This window comes from Cibotium barometz, chromosome 1, assembly GCF_041138505.1.
Source record: "Cibotium barometz isolate CiBa-2024 chromosome 1, ASM4113850v1, whole genome shotgun sequence".
In the NCBI taxonomy this organism is placed as follows: domain Eukaryota; kingdom Viridiplantae; phylum Streptophyta; class Polypodiopsida; order Cyatheales; family Cibotiaceae; genus Cibotium; species Cibotium barometz.
In genome coordinates this window covers 22,549,075-22,564,818 of record NC_141046.1, presented here as the reverse complement: position 1 = coordinate 22,564,818, position 15,744 = coordinate 22,549,075, and the positions used below count along the sequence as shown (strand labels likewise).

The window sequence follows — 15,744 nt, the reverse complement described above, 5'->3', positions numbered from 1 at the left end:
TTGAGAAAAGACCCAAAACTTCACTCTATACTATAGTACATGCAACCTTAAAGCCTCATGAAATTAGTGGATTCAAAAGTGCAGATGTGTAGACGTTCGATAGGGAGCAACTACTTGGTGACGACGTCCTTCAGGCGATAGTGACGATGTGGGTGGCGATAGCAAAAACCAGAGCTGGTAGGTACAACAGGCACATGGCACAGCATGACGGAGAGAAGGATGGAACAACAACACAGGTGCACAACACAACATGGTGATGGGACAACAACTGCGACGGTGATAGAATGAAGGAGCTGACGGTGACCTGAGATGGCGATGGAGTGAAAGAGCCAACGGCGACATGAGATGGCATCTGTGACAGATGATAACGGCGATGGAGAGGATGACCGAATGGGAACATCGACGGAGAGGTGGTTCCAAAATCGCAAGCAAATGTGGCCTTTGCCATGTAAGTCTCAAAGCGGGCTGAGGGCCGCTCATTGTGGTTGCAGCACCGCCCACTCGCTAGGCGGCGACGGTCCACTGCGCACTTATGCTGCCCGGTCAGCCAGCTGGCGACACTAGCGCCACCAAGGGGATTGAGCGGATGGGCGGCAAAAGTTCATAGGTGTTCACAGGTTCAACCACAACATATTTTGCAGGTGTACACATGTCCGTCCCCTGGAGCTTTAAGGCAAGCAAGTCCAAGCAGTCCGGTGGGGGCTCCCTCCAGGGAGAGGCCAGCTCTGATACCAAATGTTGGACAGCCACAACGAGAGAGAGAGAGAGAGAGAGAGAGAGAGAGAGAGAGAGAGCACATGTAACATGCAGCAGAATTATGCGTAGATGAAAGGATCCTGTCACACAAAGTCTCACACTGCCTTCAGTATCGTGAGTCTTTAGCAATCCACTTTATCACTTCAAACTTAAAGGGTTAAAGATTTGGACATAGTATTGGGTCCCAATTACCCACTGAAGCGCCCCCTCCTTTCCTAGGAGTATTTGCTTTATTTCTTTGAAGAGAATGACTGCAGGACTGACTTTGAGACTATAGATGAGCCAAACGCAAGACCTTCAGAAGACCAAGAGTAGGGTTGACTACACACTATTGTTGAAGCACCACTGATGACCAATCTTGATGCCAATGCACTCTTCCAAGGGGCTGTAGGAGGATTGCAATTCTGTGGGAGAAGGGAGGATGGAGAAGAAACGATGAGATGTTGAATATGTAGGCTGAAATGTGCTCTGTTTTTTGTGAGAGATGAGCAGAGGTATGTATGCGCTTTAGCTGGAATGATGATCTATGCTTGATGATGATCGATTGATTGAATGCTTGCTTGAATTAATGAATGAGTGCAATGCTAGGTATTTATATGCATTTAGGGAGGTCGGCTGGCTTCCTAATGCTACAAGACTAGATAAATATGATATATGTTGTTTATAATGTTTTAATGCTGCCGACTGGGTCATAAGCTTATGCAAAGGTTATAATGCTATGCTAAAGGGTTGTGAGGCTAAGGGAAGGTTCACATGCACATGAGATGAATGCTATGCAATGCCGACCATGACCTAATGCAAACCCTAAGGTTTCTAGATTGACTTCTACATGCATGAATGATTCTCTTCAAGTGGGTTAAGGGACTTATTGACTGACTGACCTTCTATGGCTGAGGAAAGACCTATGTAGGTTGTGCTTGTTATGTCCCAGACTGGGGCTCACAATAGAGCTATGATATATGACAAAATCATATCCTAAAGGATTCTGCTGATGTACAATGATGCACTGATGATGAGCCATCTTGTCCCAATACACTACAGTGCAAAGTGCATGTGACATTTCCTCCTGCTTAGCTTGGCGGCAGGTTCATGGCTTCCAAGTAATCTGCCAACGTGGGGTATCCTTGAAAGAAAGAACTCGTCTAGTTGATTTGCTTCATGGTATCTCGATCTTGGAACTTCGTGTCGAACTGATGGAGTCTTTGACCGGAACCATGCTTCCAATGATAAAGAAGGATCTGCTTAGGCTCAATGACCTCTGCTTCGTCAACCACGTATGGTTGTTGCTTTTCTGAAACATCAAAAACTTCTGGACCAACATATGGTTTTAGTGAAGAAACATGGAAAACATAAGTGCATATATATATATATATATATATATATATATATATATATATATATATATATATATATATATATATATTTTCCCGAGAAAAGATCCTTTCATTAGTTATATAAAAAACGCCCGTAGGGCTACAAAAGCTCTCTCCTGCTCATAAGAGAAACAGAGCAGTGAATACAGCATGGCAGCCCGGGAGACTCTCCCTAGGTGCTGCAAAATACAAGCATCAGTACAAAGGACTGAGAGGCTAAATCATACAATGGGGGGGGGGGGGGGGGGGGGGGGGGGGGAAGAGCCAAACATATGGCTTGTAGTGCCAACGGGGGGATCCCGTGTGTAAGGTGTAGAAGGGGCCACAGCGCCAAGTGGTGTGAAAGGCCTGGCGCCGCAAGATCGCCTCATCCGAGTCTCCCCGGATGCGGTCGTACTGTCCTCGCAGGGTGTGGATCAACTCCTGCCAAATCCCCCGTACAGTCTCTGCTGGTGGCTCCAATCTCCCCTCAAAGGCCGTAAAGCACCGAGCCCTCCAGGTGAACCAGATGGTGAGGCTGCTGAGGAGCTCCCATCGTAAATCCCTCTCCTGTGTCCAGTTGGCGGACGAGAAATCCGGTGCCGGAACCAGGCGAGGCTGGCTCCTAATAACGACTAAGCAGCGGCACCCCACGTAAACATACCCTCTGGAGAGAGGGGGGCCAGAATACGCAGCATCCGCAGCCAAATTTGCTGCGCTTGAGGGCAATCCCAAAGGCAATGTCTCTGTCTCTCCATAGGATGGCCGCATCGGACGCAGGCCGCCGGAAGACCGCTGTAAACAAGCCAAGTGCCAACTGCTGAGCCCCTGTGGGCGACCAGCCACTGAAAAGTCGAGATCCTGCGGGCCTGTCGACTAGCCCAGAGCCGAGCCCAAAATCCTCCAGGAACTCCTGTGAGAGTCCCTGTAGCCGCCATTGCCCCGCTGCCGCTGGAGAGACCGTCCTCCTCGCCGTCAAAATACGCCGCCCCAGCCGAACAGTATACTGGAAAAAGGTAATCGCTGTGGCCTCAAGGAATCCGAGAGCACATCAGCAGGGTCGGGGTCAATATGCCAGTTCCGAGAAGCGGCGGCCACTACCCGAATCCTTGAAAGGTGCACTCTGCAACCAAAGGCGACTCCACCTCCACTCTTTGGAGTCTGCCCTCATCCTGAATCTCACAGTAGAGGCAACTGCCATCCTCAGTGCAAGCTCTGACAGCAATCAGGATCTCCAACTGTGTAAAGGCTCCCATCCACCGTGGGGCCACTGGCTCGAGAGGCGTGAACCACTCCTCTGTGAGTGCCTCCTGAATATCATCCCTCATCATCAACCCCCCTCTGAAGTGACTCAGCCTCTCCACCTGGATCTCCTCTGGGAGACTGCAGAAGGCTTGCGAGTCTCCAAAACTACGAGCTGGGCCTGCCGCTAAAGGCCCCCAGGCTAGACGAGGCCGAGAACCCAGCATATGACCCTGCTCTGTGCGAACCGCTGGGCTCCAGATGAGCGGCTGTCTGGCTCGCTCCTCAACATAAGAAGGAGCTCGCTGAGAGAGCCCCGGTCTCAGCAGCTCCCAAGCTCTCAGGATACTCAAAGCAAATCTGTCCTCCCATCCTCTATAGAGGCCTGTCCTCCTCATCTCTATGAAGATCCAGTGAATCTCTGGTGTCCAAGTGCCCCCTGCTGGGGGCGCCCGAGCCTGCAGCCGCTGCAAGAGGAGCTCTTTCCAAGGCTCAGCGCCTGGAAGCAACCCCCGAACAATAAGCTTCCCCAATAAGGCTCTACTCTGATCGACTGGATCTATAATGCCCAAACCTCCCTGAGCCAGCGGAAGTGTAATAACTGCCCATGCAACCTTTGCCCGAGCTGGCTGACCGTCCCGCCCCCAGACCACAGAAAGTTCGTGATCAGCCTCTGTACCTGGCTGATGCAAGAGCTCGAGAAGATCCAGCAAGACGTAATGTACCACATGGTCACTAATAGCACTTGATTTGCCACCACCACCCTCCCAGCCAAGGATAGTCGAGCTGTACTCCAATACAAAAGCTTCTTCCGAATGCTCAGAAGAAGCGGGGCAATCTGCTGCTCAGGTGACAAATCTAGGCCAATCTGGCATCCCAAATACCGCACTGCTGTGCCTGGAGGAATCCATCTAAAACTGGGGTCCGGGCTCCATGCCGGAGTGGGAGCACTACTGATCCAAAAGGCCACTGTCTTGCGCCAATTGATCAATGCTCCCGAAGCTGCACTAAAAACCTGGAGCGACTGCTTTGCCCGAAGAAGATTGGCCTCTTGGCCATGCAAAAATAAGCCCGTGTCGTCTGCAAACTCAGCATCGAGCAGGTCCTCCCCCCGGACTGGGAACTGAAGTCCTCTCAAACCAACCTCCTCTGCCGTCAAATACATGCTCATAGGCTCCTCAAACAAGAGAAAAAGAAAAGGGGCGAGGGGACACCCCTGACGGACTGATCTGGTCAGCTCAAAACTCGGCCCCCGTCCTCCTGCAATCAACACCTGGCTGCGAGCTGTGGAATACAGAGCCGCCACCCCTCTGATCCATCCTCGCTCAAAACCCAGGCGAAGCATAGTGCCCTCTAAGAAACACCAATCAACTCTATCGTATGCCTTCTCAAAATCGAGAAGCATCACGACCAAGTCCTCGCCAAGAAATGTAGCTCAGGCCGTCGCCTCCCAGAAAGTAAAGATGTTGTCAAGGATACTGCGCTCCTTGACAAATCCTGTCTGAGTAGCATGAATCAACTCCCCTAGGAAGGGCTGGATCCTCAAACTCAAGGCCTTTGCTAAGACCTTGTAGACAGTATTGAGGATCGTAATAGGCCTCCAATGCCGAATATCATCTGATACTCCCTCCCCCTTGGGGATAAGATAGATCAAGCCCTCTGAAAAGCTCTGCGGCATCACCCCAGTGTCCAAAACATGCTGAAAGCCCTTGCGGAGGCCTGGTCCCAAAAGGTCCCAATAGCGCATAAAAAAGGCCGGCGTCAGTCCGTCCTCCCCTGGGTAACTATGTCGCGGCAGGACCCTCAAGGCCTCGGCAAGCTCAATCTCTGACAGAGGCGCACCTAGAACTGTACGCATACGGTCTGTGACCCTCCTCTGCACATGGGCCCACACAGTCTGTCTGCAAACATCTCGATCCTCAGTGGTGGCTGGCTCCGCTGAAAGCAGGTCTCTATAGAATGCAGTGGCAATGGCTCTGATCTCCTCGAGCTCAGTAGCTACCGATCCATCCGGTCTACCAAGCTGGCGGACTCCTGCTCGCGCATGACGGGGTCCAGTGATCTCAAAAAACTCTCCAGTCACTCTATCACCAAGCTGTGTCCACTGAGAGGCCTAACGACGATAGTAAAACTGATGTCTCTGCTCCTCTACCTCTCTAACCTCCACGCCACCCACTCACATGCAGGCTGCTGCTCCTGAAGGCGCTGTAGCGAAGCAAGGCTGCGTCTCAGCCGATGCTCTCGCTCGCGAATCTCTCCCAGCCGTGTCAAAGCTGCAGCGTGCAGAAAAGAGCTAAGATCGATGAGTCCCTGGGCACACTGGCCCGCTGCATCCTGGTGAGAGCACTGACTATCATGCCAGATCCTCTCAATGTCCTCAACGAGACTGGGATCTGTAAGTACCCTCTCTGGGATCCTCAACTGCAAGCTGGGCTCCCGTGTCCTCTCCTCCAATGTCAAGATAACTGGCGCATGATCTGAAAATGAGGTGCCAGCGAGAATGCCGACGGAGCCCCCTCGCTCCCCTAACCAGTCGCCCACATAAAAGCCATCAATCCGTGATAGATTAGTCCCTCCCTGCCGGCGATCCGACCGAGAGAAACTAAGACTGTCTTGAGACCGAGAGAAAGCCCCATGCTGCCATGCATCAGTGATCCTCAGTGACATGCAAAACCGGTCCCAAGCTTCAAGCTCCGTGCCGTGCACTGTAACATGACTGCCTCCCACCCTATCTGCCGGGTCCTCAAGCATGTTGAAGTCTCCCCCGACACACCAATGTGCGGCCTCTGGCAATGCATCCGTAACCTGGGTCCAGAACTCTGCTCTGGCACTAGCATGATTGGGCGCATAGACGTTGAGCACGCCCAATAGCTCATCATGCATCCTCAGAATGACATACTGTGCTCTACCAGGCACAATGATCCCTCGATCCACAATGGCCTGCCGCCATACATCTGCAATGACCATGCATACTCCTCCCTGTCCACCCAAAGGACCAAACCCTGCACACCAAAAAGTGTCCCATCTACCAGGCATCACCGAACCATATCTCCGGATCCTGCTCTCACCCAAGTGGTGCTCTTGCATCATCAAAATATCAATGCTACCACCAACCAGGCATCTCTGAAGCTCTTGCCTCAAGCAACCACGATAGCGTATAAAATGTGCTCCCCCAAGGCCCTGTACATTCCATGAGATGATCCTCATGGATGCCCTGCTGAGGTGGATGCTGTCTCAGCCGTACGGCGGGCCTTCGCAAGCAGCTTGGATGGAGAGTAGTCCCCATCCGAGCGGCTGCGAATCTGCCCACCTGGTGTACTGCAAGAATCCCGGATCAGGCGCCAGTGGCTGTGGCCCATGGCGACTGCCTCCCGCTCTGACAGAGCAACCTCGTGTATACACACATATCCAGGGTCGCGTGTTAAGTCTGCCACTATGCGAACGACCAAATGCCGAATCCCTGAGGTATCCACACTCCCGGGATCCAAGAAAAAATGAGCCAACTCCCAAAGTCGGCCTATCACATCTGTCACCTCCAGATCGCTCAAGTGATGAGAAAACTCAACTGCCTGAGTCTTCAAAGTGCTGAGAGCGAGCTCTAGAGTCCACTCCCGGTCGCAAGGGCCGCATAGAGGGAACGAGAAGGCCACCGCTAAGTCTAGTGCCTCCTCCCCGCAGGCCGGAGGTATCACTACATGAACTCGGATGGGTGCTGGCTCATGGGGGCCCTCTGCTCCAAAAAGTCGTGTGAAGGCATAATCAAAAGCCTCTGAGCGTTGACTAATGCCAAGGCGACTCAGCCGACTGCGGATAGATGAAATCCGTGTAGCCCGAATCGGCATAGTAGGTCTCCTCTGTGATGCTCGAGCGAGGTCATTGCTCAGCGCCCTCCGGACTGCAGGTGAACGCCAAGGGACTGCCAGGGCCTCCCGGGAAGGAGAGGCGGGCAGAGGGGGAGGAGGGGGGGGCGAAGGGGGTGGGGAGGGAGCCGCTGCCGAAACCGGAGCGGAGACGGGAGGAGGCGATGGTGGAAGCGAGGCGGTGGGAGAGGACGGGGGTGGGGGGGGTGAAGGAGGGGGTGCTGGCATCTCCTGGTCCTCAGTCGTCGCCGTGGGGGTCTCCTGCTGGAGGGGAGAAAAGTTGTTCCTCACGGGAACCCAGTGAGGCTGAGACTGTGGCTGCTGCTGCAGCGGTCTCTGGGCGTGCTGCTGTGGCTGTCTCCCTCGGCGGCGCCCTTGTCCAGGCTGCCACTCCGAGGTCTCTGTGGCCTGAGCAGGTGTCCCGGAGGCAGCCTGCCGAGCCGAATCTGTGGGCGGGCCATCAGTAGCCTGCTGCTGTGGTGAGGGTCGGGGTCTCCTGCGAGGGCAGGGCTTGGCCAGATGGCCGACCTGCCTGCAAATGAAGCACTGATTCGGGAGCCCCGAGAACTCCACTCTCCGATCTATCCATCCCCCCCTATCCTAGGTAGCTGAATGACCTTAGGAAGGGAGGAGATGTCAGACACCAACACTCTGACCGAAGGTAGCCCAGCTGCTCTGGCCACCACTGAAGCTGCTGAGGGGCCAGTCTCTAGTACCGAGCCCACCAATGCTCCGAGCCTGGAGAGGAGCGGAAGATACTCCCGACGGAGTCCAGGGAAGCAAACTGTAACATGGAAAAGGCGCTCTCCCTGCTCCGCCGCTGCTGGGTCAAATCCATGCTGCCAAGGTCTGAAGAAAGCCCGAGCACCCCTGATGTCAAGGGGACTCATGGCAAGGACCTTGGCAAATGGCCTCGATCCACATGCTTTAGACTCCAAGCTTCAAATTCCTTCAGCAACCCTTTAATCTTGAAACACACATCTGCAAGAAGGTGGGCCTGAAGAAGATCCTTGATCTCCCCTCTGCTGGGGCGAGTGCCGACTATACGGCAGATGGTGGAATGAGCCTGGAGGCGTTCCACCTCTGCGGTGAGGCTCGCTTCCTCTTCTGGCGAAAGAGAAAGCCTGATGGGGGTGTCCTCAGGGGCGGGCGAGGGGGCTGCGGATGAGTCCCTCTGAGGCGGGGCGGGAGGAGCCTCCATCAGAGTCTGAAGTTGCGGCGAAGGCGGGATCCTGCTAGAACCGAGTTGCACACAGAGAGGCGGAAGACGGAGCACAAAGGAAAACAAAACCCCCTGGGGGCGGAAGCAAGAGGGGGGGGGGGGGGGGCGAAGGAGAAACCCTAGGGGGGAGGGCGGGAGCTGCGCGCAAGAGGGAGGGGAGGAAAGCGAGCTGGCGGAGGGGGGGGACGGGGCGCTGCAGAGGGGAGGAGGGCGCGAAGAAAGGGGGCGGGGCGCGAAGGTGAGGAAGGGCGGCGAGCAGAGCAGGGCGGCGGCAGCGAAGGCAGGCGGGAGGGGGCGCAACAGCGAATGCAGGCCGGGGGGGGGGGGGGGGGGGGGGGGGGGGGCTAATGGATAGGCGGCGGGCAATGCAGGGCGTAGCAGCGAAGGCAGGCGGGGGGGGCAAGGGGAGGCGCGAGGAGCGAGGGGAGGCGAGGGGGCGACCAGGCAGGGAAGGCGACGGGCGCAGCTGTGTAGGCAACGTGAGCAGGGAGGGGGGGCGGGAGCTTCAGCGAGCTTCGAAGTCGCTAATCCCGCAATCGTCCCGTCCTTTGCTATAGATGTGGGGAATCAATATAAGTGCATATTCTAACTGTTAGACAAGTTTGACTTCATGGAGACATCACTTAGCTTTTGAACTATAGGAAAAGGACCAAAACTACGGAAAGAAAGCTTGGGACAACGCTTGCCGACTTGTTTTCATGATACGCAAATGGATCGAATCCCCTTCCTTGAAGTGGACATCTTGTCTAGACTTATTTGCCTGTCTGTGCACTGAATAATGGCCAGGCTTAGAAGTGAGGGGCAAATTGTATTGAGTACCAAACTTGGTGGAATCTACATACTGATCTTTCATGCTATCCAAGTCTTTTCCAGAGATCTCGAGAATGATAAGACTCCGAAATGGTCTTTCTACTCTGAGCATTTGCAACTTGATTATGCTTACCAGGGATGTACTCGATCATTCCTCCAAACTGTTGGAAGATCTGACTCCATTTGGCTTGCTGATCACTCGAGTGGCATTTGGCATCGTTTGGAGCCACTTAAGTGCTTGGTGGTCTATGTTTACTGTGAAAACTTGACCATCAAGAAAAGGCTTTCAATGTTTGAGTGTTGTGATTACACCCAAAAGGTCTCTGTTATAGATAACTACTTTTCTAGCTCGTCCTCTAAAGTCTTGGAAAGACGATATATAAACTTGCTAGGAGGTTCTATCCTAGGGACCAAATTGATATGATGATCCTTAGGACGAGAGGGTGGGAGACTAGGTTGGAGATCGTACATAAGCATAATGTCCTGATATCGAGAAAGGTGATCTGCCAACTGAGGGATTGAAGATGAAGATGAGACAACTGGTGACGATGAGGTGGAAGCTGTCCGAGCACGAACATAAATCTATGCTTCTTCCACTCCCATGCAGATAGCTCGTCGGGCCTGGATATGAGAAATCAATGGAATGTCGAGAATGCTCCTATCCCCACGAATCATAACAGGCTTAGGAAAATCGTTATAGATAGTAAAAGTGTCATGCTCCCAATTGGGAATGGATTCATACTGGCAAAACCACTGGATTCCTAAGATCATGTCACACCCCAAAAGAGGAGAGAGAATGAAATCTGGTTGGAATGAGGTCTTTTGAAGTTGAAAAGAAACTGTTGTGCCTTTTGAGATATGTGGGTGTGGAGACCAGGTGGTGTAAACCCGTCCACCTCCAAATGATAGGGCACAAAGGTAGAGCTCATTTCGGTAGCCAACTAGGGAGGGATGGCGTTCTTAGAATTGCCCATGTCAAAAAGGACTACAAACTGGCGGTCTTTGGCAGAGCCATAAAAGTTCAAATAAGTTCTTTGTGGCTTCAACCTCATCCTCCTCCTTAGCATCAAACACCACGGATGGCATGGGATGAATAGAAGGTATGAGCTGAATCGCATTGGTGGTAGCAGGTGATGATGGAGGAGCGGAAGATGCTATGGCAATTGTGGCAAAAGGCTGTTTGGAGGCTTGCTCCGCTTGCTCATTTTGATAAACTCTCTTACCATGTCCAATGATATGACAATAGAAACAACGGTTCTTTGTCTGATACTTTCTTTCCTCCTCTGGAGGAAGATAGTGTCCAGTAATGGTGGTTGTAGCCTTTTCTTCGGGGATTTTCTTAGGCTTGGATTCCTTACTGCCTAAACTAGAGCTAGAATTGCTGTCCTTCTTAGTATCTTTAGAAGATGGAGTATCTTTAGAACTGCTATGAAGAGTGTTGTTGTTGGGGTTTGGTACTAGACTATGGTTGTTTTGGCTTGCCTCCATTCATCTTCATTTCTTCATTTTGAAAGAGAGTCAAAGTCCTATCATAGGTATTGGGTTCAAAGTTACGAACTATGAACTGAATGTTTCCACGAGAAGAAATGATGAGATGCTGAATATGTAGGTTGAGATATGCTGTGTTTTCTGCAAGAGATGAGCAGAGGTATGGATGCGCTTTCGCCGGAATGACGATCTATGCTTGATGATGACCGATTGATTGAATGCTTGCTTTTATGAAAGAATGAGTGGAACGCTCATTTAGGGAGGTCGGTTGGCTTCTAATGCTACACGACTGGATAAATATTGTCACCATTTGGTCCCTTCATTAGTCTTGATCAGTGTTTTACACATGGAGCGGAACCAAGGTGTGAACGGGGATTTTCCACAGTAGAAAGTTGAAGCATTAACTGGCTAAGTTTGGCCTGAAAGATGGCTACGCAGCATGAGCAGCATGGGATTTTGATCATTAAAGAGACTTATAATGTTTATAAGTCGGTGTGTTCACATATCATTAAAGACGGGCTGGACATATTATTATTTTGGGCATGAACAGGTGGACAAAAGGAGGCGCCTACACGAAACTTGGGAAGCAAGTTTGGGAAAAGCATAAAGTTGATATTTTGGGCTAAAACTTGGAGTACAAGCCAAGAAAAGCATAAAATTGATATTTTTGGGCAAGTTCAACTATATTGGGCCAAAAGGAAAAGCACAGCTATTATTGAGCTAGTCGACTCTATTAAAGTAGAGCTTGGGGCTGTTTGATGAGGCGCATCCCTTGGAGCCTTCTCTCTCTCTTCTGCTGGCCGACTTGCTCCATACCTCCTATAGGGCTGGTCGACTTCTTCCAGGACAGCCATAGAGCTGGTTGACTTCTTCCAGGGCAGCCAGATGGCTGGTCACTTTCTTCGAGAGCCTGACAGGGCCGGTCGACGCATTTGTGGGCTGTTTTATGGACTGTTTTTGAGACAGTTTTGGGAGTTCTTTTGGGGCTGATTTTGGTGTGACGTTTGGGGCTGTTTTGGGCTCTGTACCAGATTGTTTTAGGGGCTGATTATGAGCTGATTATGGGACTGTTTTGAGATAGTTTTTCGGATGGCTTTTAGTGCTATGTTTTGGATAGATGTCTGCGCAAGAGTTGTGCTGATGCTTTGTGGAAAATCCGTTGTTGTATGTACCTGCACCTTGGTATCTTGTAAAAACTTATGTGTGAATAAAGAAGTTCCTAAGGGGGGCCAGCTGTTCCGGCTCAGTGCGGTGTTATTGTATTATTTGTTGTTCTTCCGCTGTGTTATCATGTTTTGTCTCGTATTTGAAGTGTTGGTCTATTATTGTTCCGGGTTCCCCCCGGGTTGCCGACTGGGTCATAAGCTTATGCAAAGGTTATAATGCTATGACTAAAGGGTAGTGAGTTTAAGGGAGGGTACACATGCACATGAGATGAATGCTATGCAATGCAGACCATGACCTAATGCAAGCCGTAAGGTTTTTAGATTGAGTTCTACATGCATGAATGATTCTCTTCAAGTGGGTTGAGGGACTTGATTGACTGACCAACCTTCTATGGCTGAGGGAAGAGCTGCGTAGGTTGTGCTTGACATTTCCCGGACTCGGGCTCGCAATGGGGCCATAGGATATGACAAAATCATATCCTAAAGGGTCCTACTGATGTACAATGATGCACTGATGATGAGCCATCTTGTCACCATGCACTACAGTGTAGAGTGCATGTGACAACAAAAAAATTGAGAGTGAGAATCAGTGGAGGTGATGGAGTCAACCATTCACATATATCCATCCATCATAATAATATGAAAGTACAAAGCAATAGATAGTGTCCTTTCACACTGGATATCAAGGGGAAAACCACATGGGAGAAAGTGCCCTTGGTTAGGTCTTGTTCACACGTCGTAACACTACCATAAGTGTGCATTTGCCTTGAAACCTGTGGTGAAATAACCACCTTGGTGCTCTATTAATCTCTATCTATATTTGCAAACTTGTCTTCTTCGTGTATGTGTTCATTCATTTGCTTGATCTTTCAGACATGGAGTCATCAACTGCATTTAAGGTTACATGTGAGCTATGAACATTATTTGCATCATCATGTTCTCTAATATCATCTGCTCTAATATTAATGCCAAGTAACAAGAAGAAGCATGCTTTGATACCACAATCAAGGTTCTAGTGGCATTTCTTTAATCACTTTGAAACACAGAGTGGAGTAAGAGGAAAGAGAATACTTGGTTCTCTCAACCTAATCTATTGTATATTTCGAAATTTAAGAAAGCTACGATATTTTAAAAGAGATTTGATAGGTCTGTGGAAAACTAAATTTTATATTGAGCTAACTATGAAGAGATTAGGAAACTCTTTTGTAGACCTTTTGTTGTAATTACTGAAATCTGTTGCAATAGGAAGCCCTGGACTGATACGCATCAATGGATGAATCTGTTACTCTTCATGACTTGATCTTCTCTCCCTTGGCTTGCTACTCCAAAAGATTGGTCGAAGATTTTTAGAGTAAGGAAAGAGGGGTCCTTTTGAAAGGGGAAAAAAGTTAGCTCCAACTTTGAGCTAAGTTGCATTAGTTTGTGCTAAATTGAATTCGCACATAGCCTCTTTTTTCTCTTTTTTGATTAGGACTTACAAGGTGAGCTGATTCTTTACAAAACCATAACCCTACACATCATGTCATGAAGCCATGGCACATGCATCATCTGACTGATGTATGTGACAGGTTTCCAGCACTCACCTACGAACTGAGTTATCTATGAATTGTCTCTTTATTGAAAGACATCGAATTATTTTCATGGCATCAATGCTCTGATTGCTCAACTGTTATGATTTCCAGACTGGTTGACTATAGCTTGCACTTAGGATTATGTAACAATTAAATGATGCCTACTGATTGATATTGTAGGCCAGATCGAATGATGGAACAGGTCCAGATTTGATAAGACAAACATCTGATGACGGAGATAATGGTCACGCTCAAGCATTGCGAGCGACCCTTGCTGAACATAAGCAACATCTTGCAAACATTCAGGTGGATGAGTTTTCAAAGTTCAAATTTATGTGCAATTCATACATGTGAGATTTTATATCATGTTTCTGAAGCTCATCATGTCTATCATACATTTCCCACAGCTTCTAATTGGGCAGTTAAAGGAGTCCATGCCTGGCATGGAAGCATCAATTGCCACACTTCGAGAGCAATTGAGCCGGACAACACCACTCATGGTTCCTGCCTCTATTGCATCCCCTGTTTCTGACAGACTTGTTCCTTTGAGGGTATATCCAGTCCCCTATTGTGCACGAGCAAAGCTCCCCCTATTGTTTTAAAAGTTGCTGTGCCATAAGGCTAAAGAGATTGTGTGATTCTAGGAAGCTTCTACAGGGCATGGGGCTGAACTTGTAGTCAAGACTGGTACATCGCATTTGGAGTTAATACCACCAAGTCCTGCAATGAAACTGCCCCAGATTTTCTCACTATCACCTGCTACCATGGGAAGATCATTGCAACCACAAAAAACTCGTGCCTCTGTACATCGTGCGAGAGGGACAGAGGTGCCCGAAGCTGACAGTTTGTCTGGGCAAGCTTCTGTTCAAAACATGAATACAGCGGAGCTCAAAGGTTTTGGCAACTTTGTCTGTATGCTGACATTGAATTTGAGTTTGGAGTGACTCAAATATCCTCCATGCATTTTTTGCAGGCGAAAGAGAAGACGATTTTGCATCATTAAGACAAGCAGTTCATGATGCTGTTTTGTCTACAAATAGTAACTCACTAGAGGAGATCAAACCCGAAAGGTCTGAACATGGCATAAAGCATTTTTTCACCCCTATTGTGTCAGGGAGTCTCTTTGCCAAGGAGGATTTAGAATCAACTGCAGTGAATCCCAGCCCAAATAAACAGTCCTCGAGGTCTTCTCAGGAGTACCACCGATATGATGGTAAGCCTTCAGTTGACATACCTAGAGATCGGGAAGAGCAAAGTCATCTGGTGGAGGATTTGTCACAAAAGCAGGCCAGAGGTTCCAAGCCAGCCAGCAAATGTCTCAGTTACAATGGTTTTTCAAGAAATGGCAGCTCTCTATCAGGTCCTGAAATGCTACGAGTAGAAGCTGGATCAGAAAGCATCGGAGGTGAATTGGCACGCCCATTTTCCCCGCCTCTCCTCACAGAGTTGTTGTCGTTTACAAATATATATGATGATCTATTAGGTAAAATTGTCTCTCAAGCTCTTCGATGTTGCTTTGAAGTGAGAGAGATCTGTATGCATGAAAGGGGGATTGTGACGGTTTTATGGAGGTGAATTACCTTGTTTGAGAAGCCTCTACCCTTTTATTTATTTGAGATTTACCTGATGTTCTACAGGAGCTGAAGATTTTGAGCTCTCTGATGTTGCCTTGGAGGGAGTCTGGTTCAATCCTGCCTTGTAATGCTTTTTTTTTGGGTGTGTTTCTGTACTGCAATGGTGTCTCAGGATTCAGCTCAGCTCAGGTTGGGACTTCCTATTTGTAACATATGGTGTGATACTTGCAATCAAGTATCCTCAAGCTGATGCTGCATTTCTGATGCTTGTATCATTATACGTCTTAACAGCAGTTTCCAGTCATTGAGCCAGCAAAGGGTAGTTTGTAGGTCTTTCTTTAAGAGTTGAAAAAGTGCCCCGGTCTATTGTAAAGACAGTTTGGCCATTTTTTTTATGTTGTAAGCGAGCCGAAAAATCATTTAGTCTCTTTTCTTTTATTTATCAATGCATACTCTTTTATGATCCATAAGTCACTCAAGAGTCATTCTTGCTTCTTATTTTCTGTAACACCCCCCGTCTCACAAAAACGCATTTAGTCTGGGTTTCCTGCCTGAAAGCTGCAGCCCAACTATACCTTGACATTTTGAAAGTGCCCTCACTTCGATGTCTGTGCATCTCGATGTGGCATCTGTTTTGAAGTAGGGTACTACCTGAAGACACCTCCTTCATGATGTTGAACCCCTCTCCGCTTTATTGGTCTTC

General features: G+C 49.4%; 1 protein-coding gene across 1 annotated transcript in view; it reads left to right on the top strand.

Moving 5' to 3' along the window:
* Positions 1-15,506, top strand: part of AUG6 (HAUS augmin-like complex subunit) — a 117,086-nt gene extending 101,580 nt beyond the window's left edge. Inside the window, exons 9-13 of the mRNA XM_086799085.1 lie at positions 13,648-13,773; positions 13,875-14,018; positions 14,112-14,361; positions 14,441-14,950; positions 15,105-15,506. Of these exons, the coding sequence (XP_086655211.1) occupies positions 13,648-13,773; positions 13,875-14,018; positions 14,112-14,361; positions 14,441-14,950; positions 15,105-15,169 (1,095 nt within the window). The 3' untranslated portion in view covers positions 15,170-15,506. The remainder of the gene's footprint in view (positions 1-13,647; positions 13,774-13,874; positions 14,019-14,111; positions 14,362-14,440; positions 14,951-15,104) is intronic.
* The last annotated feature ends 238 nt before the right edge of the window (positions 15,507-15,744 follow it).